Raw genomic sequence first — 15,583 nt, 5'->3', positions numbered from 1 at the left:
TGCAGTGTAGTTTATACACTTGACTGATCAACCAGAGAAATATCAAGTGACATAAGGCTTCATGATCAGAGTGTTTTAGGGCGTGCTGCAGCCCCCTCAGCACCCCTGCTTCCTGCGTCCAGGTGTGCTACTGTGTGAACAACATTTTAAAGTTTAACTGTTCAAGGTGGAGCTAATTCTAACTACTTTATTTAGTGCTGGTTTGTTTAACATAGGAAAATGCATAACATTTTATCGGATTGTCACATCGTAATCCAGAGAGAGCAAACACATTATGTTAGGTGACACTACAGAGGAGTAAAGTAATGTGAAATCAAAATGTTCAGAACATGTGACGCACATTACTTGAGTAAACGTGCTTGGTTATTTTCAACCAGTAGTAGTAGGTGCAAACTTTCCTTCTTCCCTCACTTGGTTTGAAGAGTTTATATTTATTCATTCAATAACAAATACCCATTGTTAGTCCTCACATTTGAAACATCAGGGGGCAGATCCTTTTCCTATATGACCTCCTCCCCTCTGAACAAGCTTCCTGTCATTGTCAGGGGAGCAGACACTGTGTCAGTATTTACGGTCAGATTCAACACTCATTTAGGACAGCTGACAATCGGACATACCAATCATTCCTTTCACTTTCTAAATCCCCCCCACGGCACTCAAGTGTTTCGCTACAAAACAACACCAAATGTGACTGCAGGATATTCAGGAGCCATTGTAAAAAAAATTAAAAACTGTTTATGGACCTGTAGCATGAAGTGTAAGAGCAGCTGATGACACAGAGGAAGGGTGGAAATCTTATCGGTCATGTGGTTTAGTTGTGGGAGCTATCACTGACTGACTGGATAAAAAGCAATTATGTTCACAAATCTCCAGGTGACAATAAAATGGATTCCATTGTTTTCCTTGATGTTCATGTAAAAATGGACAGTTGTTCCTTGTATGTAACAAATTAAACTTGTCATTACAGAGTTTATCCCACTTCCTGTTTCCTTCCACACATTTTATATCACTATGTCACACCACAATCCTATTCCTTTTGTCTACAGAAAACTGAAATATTTCAGTGAATCACTCAAAACACAAACCACAATAACATCCTTCATGCCTCTTCCGTTAAAACTCCCTCCTTTGGAGGGCAGTTTAAACCCCACATTCGTGCCGATGGCTCCATCTTGTGGACGCAAATTGTAATGTCCTCCATTTATCAGCTAAAATATTGCAGGCTTGATAGCATTTTTCAAGCCTCTTTGATTTGTAAATTTCTTCTTACTTGTTTGAATTATTTTATTGTGGTTACAGGGAAATGTGTAAGGCACTCATGTTCTAATGCTGGAAATAAAAGATAATGATCTAAAAAATGTATGGGAAGGCGACAAGGCAAAGGAAAATAAATATCAAATGTATATTACACTGACTCTTCTTGCTGAATACGATTTAGATTTGTGCTCATCAAAGATGTCTTCTTCTTTAAAGCTGGTATACCAATCGTGACATAACGTACATAAACAGTATGTGAGTATATTCACATCATCATGGGTCAGCATGTTTTATATTTAGGTTTGTAAGGTCAATAAAACTGTATTGTGTCTTATTTATTTTTTCTTGATTTGGGAATTAATAATTACCTATTATTTCCCATGAGTTAGGATAGGTAATTGGTGTTCCTTGTCATCTTGGGCTGGGTCAGGTGCAATACTGTGGTTCAAATCCACATTGATAGTGATAACTGGGTATAATAATACACTTGAACTAGTCACAGTACATTTATGCTAATTCAAATTATTAATTAAAACTGAAAAATCAGACTTTTCCTTCGAATTGTATTTCACTGTGATGTCGATATATAAAATTATCCTAGTTCATTTTTACAGAAATCAAAACCTGTCAGAGTTTTTCAGGATTTCCATGTCACAGGAAGTGAATGTATGCTTAATTCAAGGTACCTTGGGAAAGTACAAACTCAACCATGAATTGTAATAATCTGATCGCTTTACATTGCATACAAAGATATTTTCTTTTGTAAAACTGCGCTGACTCTTAATGACAGTCTGATTATTTCTTCTCTGTTTATCGTGGAGAGAGTTTAGCAGGTTTTATGTTCTGTGACAGTCAGATTTTCCGCTCCTGGATCAGTACGTGAAGCCACCACTCCGCCCACAACCCTCTTTTCCGTTCCCGTCTATCCACACACACACACACACACACACACACACGTTAGCCCTCCTCCTGTAGCATTCAGAAAGCCACTGGCTGTCTGAACACGCTGACACTCAAGCAGCTGACATTATGTAGAGCAGGTTGGTGACTGTTCACCGATTAAATCGCCAAACTCATCGGGACATACACCGCGAGGCATACGTCCGGGACATGGAGTTGCCATTTTGTTTGGAACAAGTCAACAAAAATCTTTACACAACGCTTTAAAACAATCAGGTTGCTAACTAACGTAACAAACTCGCAGGGAACACAGGAGGTTGTATTTAAAAAATAATAATAATAATTTCTGGAACGTTTCTCCTCAGAAAAGCGCTCTACAACACGTGTAGCTCGTGTTTGGGCCAATCAGTTCTAGAGGCTCGAGCAGACGGGTATAAATCTGTGGCGGTTGCCGTAGAGACGCCTGCCACCGAAGAGTTGAACGCAAGAGCCCCTGAAATCTCGTAAGGTAATGTTAGCTCGGTAATGCTTCATACGTGCCATGTTTTTTAAAAAAAACCAAAAAGATTAGTGTATGTTACGGACGCTGGGTGTATTCCTGCAAACGAGTGAATCATTTGCGAGAGCTGACAGCAGTTGACAAGGAGCACATAACGGTAACGCGACCACATGTTTACAGCTAACGTTAACTGAAGCTGGCTAAACGTTGGATGTGCTAACGAGATGCTTGCTCCGGGGATTCTTGAGTCAAAATCCACCTTGTAAGACGTATTTCGTTGGACAAAACGAAACTGCAGGAAAGTAAAAACGACTTGGTTAGCAGTACCGTTTGCCAGTTAGCTAGCAAGCTAGCTAATGTGTACAGAGTCGCCTGGCGGCATTAGCATTTTCGGCATTTTTCAGAATAGCCTCTGTCGGCTAATGTGATTGCGTGCGTCATCATTCGGCCGTTGACTCAGCTAGTCCGTCGAACGAAATCGAAGCGAATGAAATCAACGAAGCTAAGCTCTGATAAATACCTGACTTGCTCTCTCAGTAATCCATATCAACGTCCTCTCTGCTGTGTGCTAGTTAGCTAACCGCTAACACAAGTTGCTAAACTAACCGGTGGGCGTGGTGGCGGCGGCTTCACGTGTTGGCCCCGAGGACTGTCAACAATGCAGCATGCCGCCATGCCTGCTGTCAAAACCATGCGTGGCGTTTATACAGCAATGACACAAGCCTTCAGGTGATACTGGCTTAAAGATAAACCAGCGCGTCTCTAGTGTGTCTCCAACGTCTAGATTTTAGTATAGAGCAGCATTAAAACTCGAGGTAGGTGAAGTGATGATTCACTTTCATATGGCATCTAACGTAAAGAGGGCGCCAAAAAAAAAAACACAGCCTCATGTGTTCTTACACCTTTCCTTCATCCTGGGTTGAAATTCAATGTTTGAATGTTAATTTTACCTGGTACATGACTACAGTAATTCATAAACAGTACTAACACAAGAAGTTTCTTTTCTGTCAATCAGTTACTTGAGAACTGTTTCAGCTCTACATTGTTCAGTTATGTCAGAATGATACTATCTTTATGAAATAATTCACATTAAATACCAACTGACCCCTACTCTTTCAACTGACTGACAAACCCAGTACCAGGTTACTGTGTAAGGAAGACTAAGGAGCTCATCATTCAGTCACTTAAGAGTGGGTCGGATGCCACTTGAAATTAACTTTGCACCTGCATGCACCCAACAACCGGACAGAAATATGATGCGTTGGATTTGTGAGTGCTTGAAAGTATTGTGTCCATTTGTCGTCTTTAAATGAATAAAATTGGAAATAAGATACAGAACTTGTAAATTTATTTGGGTTGGGTTTGAAATCAGATCATATTTCCAACTTGGAAAAATATGAAAAAAAATTTAAGTAGTAAAAATGTCACTTCAATTCCCCCCAACCCCCCCCAACCCCCCCCCCACACACACACACACACACACACACAAAATGGCCTTTTGTATCATTAAATGTTTATATAGAGTTTAGTTGCTTCTTGAAGGGCTCAGAAGGTTTACTCTGAATTTAGTTCACATGGATTCACAGTAAGATAAACCTTGAGATCAGCCTACTTGTGCCTTCTGTTACCATATGATGCTGTTTATAGGACATACTGTCTGTAGGGCATTGCCTTTGGAAACACTGAAGTATTTACTTGAAACAAATGTATAATCCTTATTCCCAAAAAATTGTAAGTATGTCTAGTAATGTCCTTTTTATACAATCATGTGTTTCACAAAGTGAACCCCAGCCCATCCTAGTTAGGTGGCAACTGAGCCTTTTCAAGGATCCCCCTCACATACCCAATCATGATACTATCACCTATGGAATATTCCAGACAGTTGTTTTTGTAAATTGAGTACATTTCAGAATTGTCACATTCAGTTTTACTAATGCATAACACAGCATCCCAACGTCTTTTGGAGTCAGGGTTCAGTAACAGTCGATTTCATTTTCCTGAGCTAAAAATGTTGAATGGAGCAATATCTGAGACGTGCTGCAGGTGGCAGTATTAGCCATGCTTTTGCTCATTCTCTGCTCTCTTGTACTGTAGATAGCCATTTGACTGGCATTTTTAAGTATACCATCAATGTTGATGTGGGGTCTCTTTAGTTTTACATGGGGAGCAATGAAGTGTGCGGACGTCTGGTTAATTGGTCAATAGAGTATTTTGTTTAGATTGAATTAGAGAGTCGATGTATGTGTGCTTTTTTTGGCACTGTTTGTTATTTTGCACTACTTTTAGCCTTGCCTGTCTGCCATATGATCAGATATCCGTTTGAGTGAATAATTAATACAGGGACGTTTTGAGTTCATAGCCCGTAGGCGATATTGATCATACTGTAATCGAGACGCTTTTTTCTCCCTATGCCATGCCAGAGAGGTGGATGTGAGTTCTGATATTTTTGGTACTTCTTGGCATGTCTTTTTTTTTCTTTTCACTTGATTTCTTCCAAGTAGATTTAAACCTGCTAGTGGGTGTTCTGGTTCTAGTGCCAGTTGCTGAAGAGCATTAAACACAGGTTACAAAGATGATCAACGTAGTTTTGCATTTGATGACATGGTAGATATTTTAGGATAGAGGCTTGACTTTTTAATTTTAAACTAAAAACAATGCTGAAATGAAGACTATAAATCTGTAACTTCCATTTACTAAAAGATAAAACGGGTGTTGCTCTATATTTTTCTTGTGGTCAAAAAATACCAGTGTCACCAAAATAAAAGCTAGAAGCTACATTTGTCGCTACCAGCATGACCCATCCAAGTGTGGGACCTAACTGTTGGCACTTGTTGGTATTGTAGGCACCAGGTTTAAAGATCTGTTGCAAGTAGGGCAGAACTCTACGTCATGATTTTAGTGGGAGTCTATACCGAACAAGCATGTTCCCTTATATCTGGAGGGTAATTTTGTAGGCTGAGTTTCTCTGAAACACCACAATGTTATATTTATGGTAGTTTGTGACACATTTTACCCCCTTTTAAAAAACAAAACAAAAACAAAACTGATAAATTAGAGCTCCTGCAATTCGGATGTTGAACTTTTTCATTAATTGTTAAGCCATACTTGTAAGGCATAAAGGTAAAATATGTGACATGTAGGACTGAGGAGAAACTGTGACGGAATTCTTTTGTTTTGTAATTTCAAAATGTCCCCAATTTACATTTTTACTGAAGCAATGGAAACTATTATTCACTCCTTGTTTAGGAAAACGTGTGATGAGAACCAAGTTGCAGTACAGCAAACTACCTACACTTTCCCTCTTCATGGCGTTTGGACATCAGGATGTCTGATGTGAAAGTGTGTCCCGCTGTGAGTGGAAACCCCCCTCCGCCTGACGTCATAAATCATAAGAAGCCCGGACGTGTAACCAATCAGCTGCAGTATCTGGAGAAGGTGGTGATCAAAGCTTTATGGAGGCATCAGTTCTCGTGGCCCTTTCGCCAGCCAGTTGATGCAGTAGAACTGCGTCTCCCCGTAAGTAACAAAACTGTAAAGCATTGAGATGCCATCATTCTATCAAACTGTAGGATCTTAGTGTTTGAACCTTATATAAGGTGAGGACTTTGCCTGCTGGATCAAGTTCCATTCGACTGTGATCTGGTGCATTCATGCCAATCCCTTTGTTGTCTTTCAGGATTATTATACAATTATTACAAATCCCATGGATCTGGGCACTATCAACAAGCGTCTGCAAAACCAATATTACTGGCAAGCACTTGATTGTATTAAAGACTTCAACACCATGTTCACCAACTGCTATGTGTACAATCGGGTAAGAGAGTACTACACCAATTGCATTACATACTTCTTCTAAGTGCATTTCAGTCTGCCCACGCAGACAGAGTATAATGGACATACTATAGAAAAATAGCCAGGAGCAAGTTTTGTAATGCAGAAGTCGGTCTGCAAACTGACCCAATGTTAACTAATCCTGATTCGTTTTCTGTCCTACTGTAACGAGATAATTCATATTCACCCAACCAGCATTTCTTAAGATATTACACAGCTAAAGGTTCTCTTGAAATATATCCTATAATAGAAAGTGGGTGACTATGAAGAGTGCATGCTACACTGAGTGCTTTTAACTTCTTGTAATATACTTTTGTATATGTTTTCTTTCCATAGCCTGGAGACGACATTGTTTTTATGGCCCAGACTCTGGAGAAGCTTTTTCTGCAGAAAGTGTCCCAAATGCCGAAGGAAGAGTTTGAGGTCACATCAATCACTGCAAAGGAACCAGTGAAGGGGAGAAAGATGAATGCAGGTAACTTGCCCAAGATGTTATTGCATATTTTTTTTTTGGGGGGGGGGTTATTGAAGTACATCAGATATTCTTTGTATCTGGAGATGTATTTGACAATTCACTTCACCTCCTGCCATGCAGGTGCTATAAAGCAGAAATCCCTTGTGTCAGAAGTTGTTCTCCAGCAGACAGTGACAGTCATTCCTCCTGATGTGCCTCAGTTCATCCAGCCCATCCAGCTCTCAGCACAAATTGATGCCACAGTAAGTATTTTATGAGTTTGCAAGCAGCTTTCACAGTATACATGCTGACTTTAAACCTTATGATGAACAGTGTGAAAATATGTAGAGGTTGTCTGTCTTTTTAGCCTGATTGTTACCACGATTTGGAATCAGGGTTTATGACTCCTTTCTGATGCTTCTGTGTTTTAGTAAGAAAATGAATCAAAATCTGTTTTGACTTTTGCCATAATTTACATTTTCTTGCCATTTTTAATAAAGGTTAAAACAAATACAGTCAGAACATTTCAGTCAGCTCATTCTGCGCTGGTACAACAGTGGACATCGTAAACTTTATTCATACTACACTATAAATGCTTTCTCATGTTAGACTGACTTTCTTCTTTGCATACAATGAGTTGAGATGTTTTACAAACTTGAATTACTGTGAAGAAATACTAATGTTAAAGTACATTACAGACTCCATTGCCCGTTTAAGCCTTTAACCAATGTTTTTAATGCTCTATTTTTTCAGATTAAAAAAGGTTTTAAGAGGAAAGCAGACTCTACGCCCTTCACTAACTCAGTGATCAATGGCGGCGAGGTGCCCCAAGCTGAGGATCATTCAGCACCTTGTACATTATTCTCTAGGAGAGGCAGTGGAAGACCCATTAAACCTCCTAAGAAAGACTTGCCGACCTTTGAGGGCAAGAAGGTCAAGCTGTCTAAGCAGCTCTGGTACTGCAACAATATCCTGAAGGAAATGCTCTCAAAGAGACACTATCCATATGCCTGGCCCTTTTACACCCCTGTAGATGCAGTTGCTTTGGGCTTACACGACTACCACAACATCATCAAACAGCCTATGGACCTGAGCACCATCAAGGTAAGATGATAAAGACTTGTTGGAGTGTGTAACATTCTTTTTCATAATTACACATCAGTTTTCGTGACGATGTGTTATTCCCTCAGAAAAAAATGGATCAACGAGAGTATGCAAGTGCAAAGGAATTTGCTGCTGATGTCCGACTTATGTTTTCCAACTGTTACAAATACAATCCACCTTCACATGAGGTGGTCTACATGGCAAGAAAACTGCAGGTATTTTTAATTTTCTTGTCAACAAATCAGTATGGCAGTAATTAAAGGTAACATAAGGACCCAAAATGCATTGGGAAAACCTTTAAAACCTAATAAATCTATTTTTCTCTACGAAAGACATGTTTGGAAAACGTGCTGAAGGAGTAATTTACTTTATAATAATATTACTCTAAGCAGTTGCAGAGTAAATATTTTAGTGGTATTTGTTGTAATATTACTACAGTACATGTTTTTTCAGCCTGTTTTGATCAACTGCATTACTGGGAACCAATAAAAGCTCATTCAAAGCCACTCATAATGATACATAAATGGTTTAGAATAATGGACATGCTATATATGGTTTGATCTGCATTTGTTTTGACAGGAAGTTTTTGAAGCCAGATATCTGAAGGTTCCCCAGGAAGCAGAGCATTGTTCCATCCCTCAACAGCAGGCTGACAAAGGAAAAGGAGACCTAGTTGGGAGTCTGTCGACCTCAGTAAGTTCTGAAAGTGAGAGCTCTTCAGAGGCAGAGGGTACATCAGAGGTGGTGGCCACGCAGCTTGCAGATCTGAAGGAGCGGGTTGGTATACACATGCCAGTATCGTGCAAAATGGATCTTGAGAATTCACTCACTTCAGTGCATTTTACTTAATTTTCTCATTAATGGCTGGCTTCTCAGTTGATGTCTGTCACGGATCAGCTGAAGAAGCTTACACAAGAGCCCCTGATGAAACCAAAGAAGAAAGACAAGCTGAAAAGGGAGAAAAGAACCAAAGAAAAGCATATCACTAAACTAAAGCACAAATCTTCAAAATACAAAGCTATTGTGGAGAAAATGACCAACAGAAAGAGCTCTGCTTTGTAAGTGACCATATTTGTTCTTTTAATATGGTTTTATATTTTATAGCCATAATATTTATATGCTTCATTCTAAAACCATGGCTAACATCATATGTTTTGCATGTATGTCTAGGCATAGTAACAGACCTTTAAAATGTGAGGAAGAGCTCGCGTCAGTACCAGTGACTTACCAGGAGAAGAAGCAGTTGAAATTGGACATCAACAAGTTGCCTGGTGACAAACTGGGAAAGTTGGTGAACATCATTCATGCCAGGGAGTCCTGTCTGCGGGGCTCCACTCTGGAGGAGATTGAAGTTGACTTTGAAATGCTTAAGCCTTCCACACTGAGAGCGCTGCAGAGGTTTGTTGCAGCATGTCTGAAGAAATGCAACAAGATTGTAAGCCGTAAGTCCAGTGCATTTTTTTTTTTTTTTTTTTTTTTTTCCAGATTTAACTTCCTGGAGCTTCATTTGCAATGAGAATGGAGGGTTAATATCTCTTCTGTCCTGCAGAAAAGAAGCTGGTGAAGCCCACAGGAGGAATGAAGACTGGGAAACCTAAGGATGCTGGTAAATCTCAGGTTGTCAGTAAAGAGCAGAACCCCATCAAGAAAAAAAAGCCGGCAGGTATGAACTGAATTTAACGTCGCAGTCATCGGAGTAATGCTTTCACATGTGAGATGTAAAATTACACTTTTTTTTTCTTGTTTACAGCTAAAGTCATACCGCCTCCTGACTTAAGCTACTCTCCATGCCTCAGCGAAAGCAGCAGCAGCAGCAGCAGCAGCAGCAGCAGCAGCTCGTCATCCAGCTCCGACAGCAGTAGTGATTCTAGCACTTCTGATAGCAGTGACTCTGAATCAGGTTAGCTGCTCTGCCCCTCAGCGCTCTGCCCTCACCAACCCTTGTTAAACCCGACCCTTCGCTTTTCTTTTTTTTTTTTAATAAAATAAAGAGATAAGCCATAGGCACAACTCACCAGGGCGACTTACTACTACATTTCAAACCCCATTTGTCTTCGTTAATATATAATAAAAATATTAAATAGTGTTATATCTTTGCACATTCATGAGGCGTTTTCTCTTTGTTTTTAATTCTCACACACACTTTCAATAACCTTGCAGTCATTATGGACGAGGTGCACATGTCTTTTCTAATGACATTTCAGACTATTGGGGATAAAAAAAATAAATAAAAGGTTCAGTTTTTATCTGTAATGGCATCAAAAGTCAACGATAAAGAATAAATTAATATCAAGCTGAAAAGCAGAGTTTCATCGCCCTCTGTGGCTGAATCTTTATTGCACCTCAGGCATCACTCAGAATCACCAGTGGGTGAGAAGAGTGCTTTGTTTCCTGTAACCACACCCCACAGTTGTATTCAGGGCTCATGATCTGCATCAACCACCAGTCAAATGTTAGTAAAATATGCAAGGGGCCGGTATATCCTAAAAAAAATTATATTGAGTGTCTGGAAAAATAAGATATTCACTAGCCATTTAGCAAGTAGAGAATAGAGGTCATTTAGCACCCCAGTCATTTAACACTTCTGCACCAGAGCACGATGAAATACTAACCCACTGGTGTTCATCCAAACAAGATTTCACATCAGTCTTACAGCAGCGCTTACCTGCCGTCATGAACAAGCATAAACAGCTTGTTTATTCAGATATGGAAAATTAAATACGTCAATATAGTTGATATAAAAATTCTGAGCTTGAATTTCTAATGTAATAAATACAATAACTAAATGTACAGGATTGTGTTATTCACATATCTTTCAATATTAATCAAGAGAAATGAATTACATCAGCGTTTTTTGAGAGGAAATGTCTGATGCCTGCCTCTGTAGACTGTGATCTACAACTGTGAATGTCTTTCAGTGCCAAAAACAAAGAAGCAGAAAAGTAAAGAGTCTTGCCAAAAGCTTAAGAAGGTAAATACATTCATTATTTCACTGCTGTAATCGAGAGATTTGTGGTATCACAGCGTTACTGGTGACAATGAGAAGTAAGAATGTGATCTCTTCTTAAGCCAAAGGTTGCTCGTGCTGCCTGCGGTAAGCAGATACTGGACACTAAAGACTTGACAAAAGCTTCAGTCAAGACGTGTCAGCCTGCTGTACAGTCCCCGGTAGCACAAGCCAAAGGCCACCCAACACACCATAATGCCGACCGGACCAGTAAGGAGCTGACTTTATCACCTCCAGGTACTGCCACCCTCTTTGTCCTTTAAATAACAAGGAATTATGATTTATCAAAATAAACAAATATTTACGCTTGTCTTTTTTTTTTTTTGCTGTTATTCTGCATTAACTCTCATTCTTTCCCAGCCTTTTTGTAGCATTCCTGTTCAGCAATCTACATAGTTCTACATTATGAATAGTGTATTAATATCTACATAACCCTTCCTCTATCACTGCCTGTTCACCTCAGGCTGCCTGTTCCTCTTAATTGTCCCATATGCTCAGCGACCTTCAGAAACACAAGTCCAGCAAGTGGAAACTTACTGACTCTCAGCTGTAAATGGGCTGAGCAGGAAAATACAGGATGGATCAGTTGCTCCTGGTTTAATGTTTGACGCTCAGCTGTGAGGTGTTAAAGATCAATGTCTGCCATCTCCTGTTTGACAGATCTGTCTGCCCTTTTGTCCCCCATGGCATCACCAGGAGTTCTGATGGACTGGGCCGCTACCAGATTTGAGGTACTTCTAATGAATCGACAACACTGTACAAACACTGTCAGATTGATTTGTGAATGATTTTAAGGCTTCTGTCAACTCTGAAATAACCTGCGTATCAATAAGATCACACAGGTCAATGTACTCAGCGGTAAAGATTATATGGATTTTGAAAGATCATGTCTTACTTCTGACCGGTTGTTGTACTCAGCAAAGTTTACAGAGGACTTTGCTCCTTGGCTGTTCTCAAAGAGAAACAAAGAAATGGCATCAGCCCATTATCTAACACAGTTACCTTGTATTGAGTAAAGTTCAGGTAAGCATAAAAGCTGCACAAACTCAGATTAGCTTGGGGCCACTGCTGGTATTGTCATCTCATCGGAGAGTAACTTCAGCCTTCGAGTTATACAAGAAAGCGCAATATTTCAGAAAACTTTCCATTGTTAACACAATAGAAAACACAAATGCTGGTGGCAGTTTTAGACCCCTGGTCTAAATCTAAAGTGTTGCTTTTCATTTAGCTGTTTTAACAGGTTTAGTCCGTCAGTTAAAATATTAGATAAACTTGTTTAAAAAGTATTCATGGTCCATCAGAATTGCAATGAGAAAGATCCACAAGCAACATGACCTATAGTGACACTTTCCTATACTGTGCCATGTTATATGCACAGCTATAATATCTGGAATATTTTAATGTGTAGCATATGATGATCATAGTGTACAGTACTTTTAAATGCTGGCTAAGTATGAAGATTATAATGTTAAAACTAAATCTCACCTTTCAGCAGGGACCGGTGCTGTCCCCTCTGAGAGAAAGCCCATGGCAATCCAACGATGAGACAAGTAAGTCACTAGAAGGCCATTCATATGACAATATTATTATATATATATTTTTGTTTTTATTAATTACATTTTCTTTAGCAGAACACTGATGTTTGAATTGACTGTGCCAGATTTCAGATACACTGAGGATTTTCCAGACAGTCAGGTGACAAAGGTGCCTTACACCAACACAGCAAGTAAATCTGCTGAAGAGGAAAAATCCCACGTTCCAAAAAAGGTTGGCACTCTTTAATTGTATTTACTGATGTTATCCATTGCTGTTGTCTTTTCTTGACTTTTTCCTGAATTCTGCAGCTCAGGATGCAGAGGGTGGGCTGCACCACACACACAAAACTACAGTAACATTAGTTCAGTCACATACTTTTATACCCTCCTAGAAGCTAAAACTCAATGATCGAAGCGTTAAATTTGATCTTCGTTAGTGCCACCCGCTCTCACCATGCTTGATATTTATTGCAGATAAACATGGACATTTTTCTTGTTTAGGACCTTGTTCTGAAAAACGCTGAGTCTTGGGCGAAACTGGTGAGACAGTCGCTCACTCCAACTGCAATCAAGTCCTCAAAAGAAAGCTTCCAGCAGTTCCGCAAGGCGGCAATAGAAAAGGAAGAACGTGAAAAAGCACTGAAGAGGAAACAGGAGGAAGGAAACAAGGAGAGGGGGGCTCCAGAAAAGAGCAGGTACTCAGCAAATGCTTTAAAATTGTATTTCTTTATTTGATATTCTAAAATAAAAGTTCCTGCCCAAAGACGAGGTGTAAAAGCTGCCAAGACTACATTGTTTCAGTATTTCAGTTTTTGATTTAAAGAGAGCAGCTTCTAATTGAAAGGACTTTCTCCTTCTAGCTTACCAGGTCCATGTAAAACAGAAACAAACTCACAACCTTTTAAAGAAGAACCCAATTCACCAGAGAGCACTTGCAAAGACACTACCTCAGAATCTCCCGAAGATGTTGAGCAGCAAATGCCTCCCGAGTCTCCCACAGAAATACAAGCCGTCGCCACACAGTCCTCGGAGAGAGAGCTGGCTCGCAGGAAGGAGCAAGAGCGTCGCAGGCGAGAGGCTGTGAGTTCCTTCATCCGAGTTTTAGTGTTTTATTGTTCTAGTATCGGTAAAAAGGCCTTTTTAACAACTGTTCTGTGGTTTTATTTTTCTTGTTATAGATGTCTGGTATTGACATGACCATGCAGCGGGACATCATGACTTCATTTGAGCTTAACCTGGACTAAAACTGGGGGGAAAAAAGCTCCTTCGTGCAAGACTTGTGTGTCATCTCAGAGAATAACTGAGCTGTTCGTTCTTTCCTGGGCACAGAAGACGACTTCATGTCAACCTTATGTATGTTCCTGAGAATTTAAAAAAAATAATAAAATGTTAATTGTGAAAAGAAACACAGAATAATAATAATAAATGGGCTTTGCCCTTAATTTGTATTTTGAAATGGTTGTTAAATGTGTTCACTGACGCACTATTGAATTTGAGGTGATCGGGACGAGGCACTGTCGAAATTTAAACCTGCATCACATCATTTGGCATGTTTTTTTGTTTGTTTGTTTGTTTGTTTGTTTGTTTGTATATTTTTGTTGAGTCCTCCCAGCCTTGGTGCCAGTACGACAAGCTAATTAATGCATCCATACACTGTAGTTAAAACCCCAACTTGTTGTCTTGTTTGCTGAATTGTGCAGTGTTGTTTTGTTCCTCTGTTAAGTTACCCTGTTAGATGAACTTTTTGCCACCATGTTTCATTTTATCCCCACTCAAAAATATACTATGTAAAGAAAATACTGATTTCTATGAATATGTAACTTGCACGCACTACAGAGTACCTTCTGAACAAAGATTGGTTGGTCTCCTTGCCAAAGTTTCCAACATGGAAAAGGAATTGAATAGTCTCAGTTCCTCACTTGCTTGACTACTTGAAAAAACGCCATACACTGTGTTAACTGTACACGCACTGCACTTTGTTGTTCATACAGTTCTGCCTGTTCCAAAATTGTGTTTTGGAGATTATCAACATATTCTGTATGTTACAGTTGTATATGCTTGAATAAATTTCTTTCTTTCTTTTTTTTTTTTCTTTTTTTTTTTTTTTTACTCAGAAATAAACTATTTTCACTAAGCAATCTGCATCAGCTCATCAATCCATCCAGTTGTTATCTGATTCAGATGTCGCCTCGTGTTTGTGTTCAACAATTCCATTTGTTGTTCTATCAGTGTGTCGTGTTCAAAGATTGTGATGATGGATAAACAGGGTTGCTATTGTTGACAGATTTTACAGACTCACCGGGCTGAAAACCATCAAGCCAATCTGGCAACACTGTCGTTGGAGGACTGTGAATTATTTAAATAATAAAAAAAACAAGACTGGGTATGTCAGGTTGTGAGAAATTTATTTTCAAATTCAACATCATTTTTTCAAGGGAACATATGAGAATAAATAAACAAGTATGTAGAAGAGAAAGTGTTAAAGACAGTGAAAACTTGGGGAGGCATGGAAGGTTAATTGATAAATGTATGTGAAGACCATTTTAATTATTTAGGTGCTATTTAACTGCGTTACTTATTAATGATTTCACTTTTTTCCCCCTCCTTTGTCATTTTGGTGCTTCTTGTATTTGGATCTGAAGAGTACAAAGGTCTTAATCTGTGACATATCCAGTCACGTGAGGGATTAGGCTAATCTGACACTGTTAACCTGCTTATTATGTGTGCTGCCTTGTCTGGGCGTTGTGTTCACTGACACAATAATTGACCTGCAGCACACCTGTGACCGCATTACAGCTGATTATAATATGAATGCGTCACACCCAGGGCCGCAGCCAGGATCTTAGACAATACTGAGGTCATGCCCCCCCACCTCCACCTCCACCTCCACCTCCACCTCCACCCATCCATGGAGAACATTTTGAACAATATATTCTTAGTGCTGTATCATAGTTGCAGCACTTAGAATTACCTACTAGTATAAATCTGTGCACTTC

The 15,583-nt window shown here is 39.4% G+C and overlaps 1 protein-coding gene across 5 annotated transcripts; it reads left to right on the top strand.

Moving 5' to 3' along the window:
• The first annotated feature begins 2,278 nt into the window (after positions 1 to 2,278).
• Positions 2,279 to 14,668, top strand: brdt (bromodomain, testis-specific). 5 transcript variants are annotated; one of them, XM_037115221.1, is made up of 20 exons: positions 2,279 to 2,297; positions 5,903 to 6,172; positions 6,333 to 6,470; positions 6,824 to 6,962; positions 7,083 to 7,204; positions 7,695 to 8,045; positions 8,132 to 8,260; positions 8,625 to 8,822; positions 8,922 to 9,103; positions 9,216 to 9,487; positions 9,595 to 9,708; positions 9,796 to 9,945; positions 10,964 to 11,016; positions 11,115 to 11,289; positions 11,713 to 11,783; positions 12,545 to 12,602; positions 12,713 to 12,819; positions 13,089 to 13,282; positions 13,448 to 13,667; positions 13,766 to 14,668. In XM_037115221.1, exons 2-20 carry the CDS (start codon positions 5,981 to 5,983, stop codon positions 13,829 to 13,831), a joined length of 2,931 nt encoding a protein of 976 aa, XP_036971116.1. In that variant the 5' UTR covers positions 2,279 to 2,297; positions 5,903 to 5,980; the 3' UTR covers positions 13,832 to 14,668. The 5 variants fall into 5 exon arrangements, with proteins under 5 accessions (XP_036971116.1, XP_036971114.1, XP_036971118.1 ...); XM_037115219.1 differs by lacking the exon at positions 2,279 to 2,297 and adding an exon at positions 2,513 to 2,665; XM_037115223.1 differs by lacking the exon at positions 2,279 to 2,297 and adding an exon at positions 2,523 to 2,665 and having other exon boundaries at positions 11,749 to 11,783.
• Positions 14,669 to 15,583: the final 915 nt, after the last annotated feature.

This window comes from Acanthopagrus latus, chromosome 11, assembly GCF_904848185.1.
Source record: "Acanthopagrus latus isolate v.2019 chromosome 11, fAcaLat1.1, whole genome shotgun sequence".
NCBI classification, from domain to species: Eukaryota; Metazoa; Chordata; class Actinopteri; order Spariformes; family Sparidae; genus Acanthopagrus; species Acanthopagrus latus.
The sequence above is the reverse complement of the archived record's forward strand: the minus strand, read 5'-3'. Positions and strand labels throughout refer to the sequence as shown.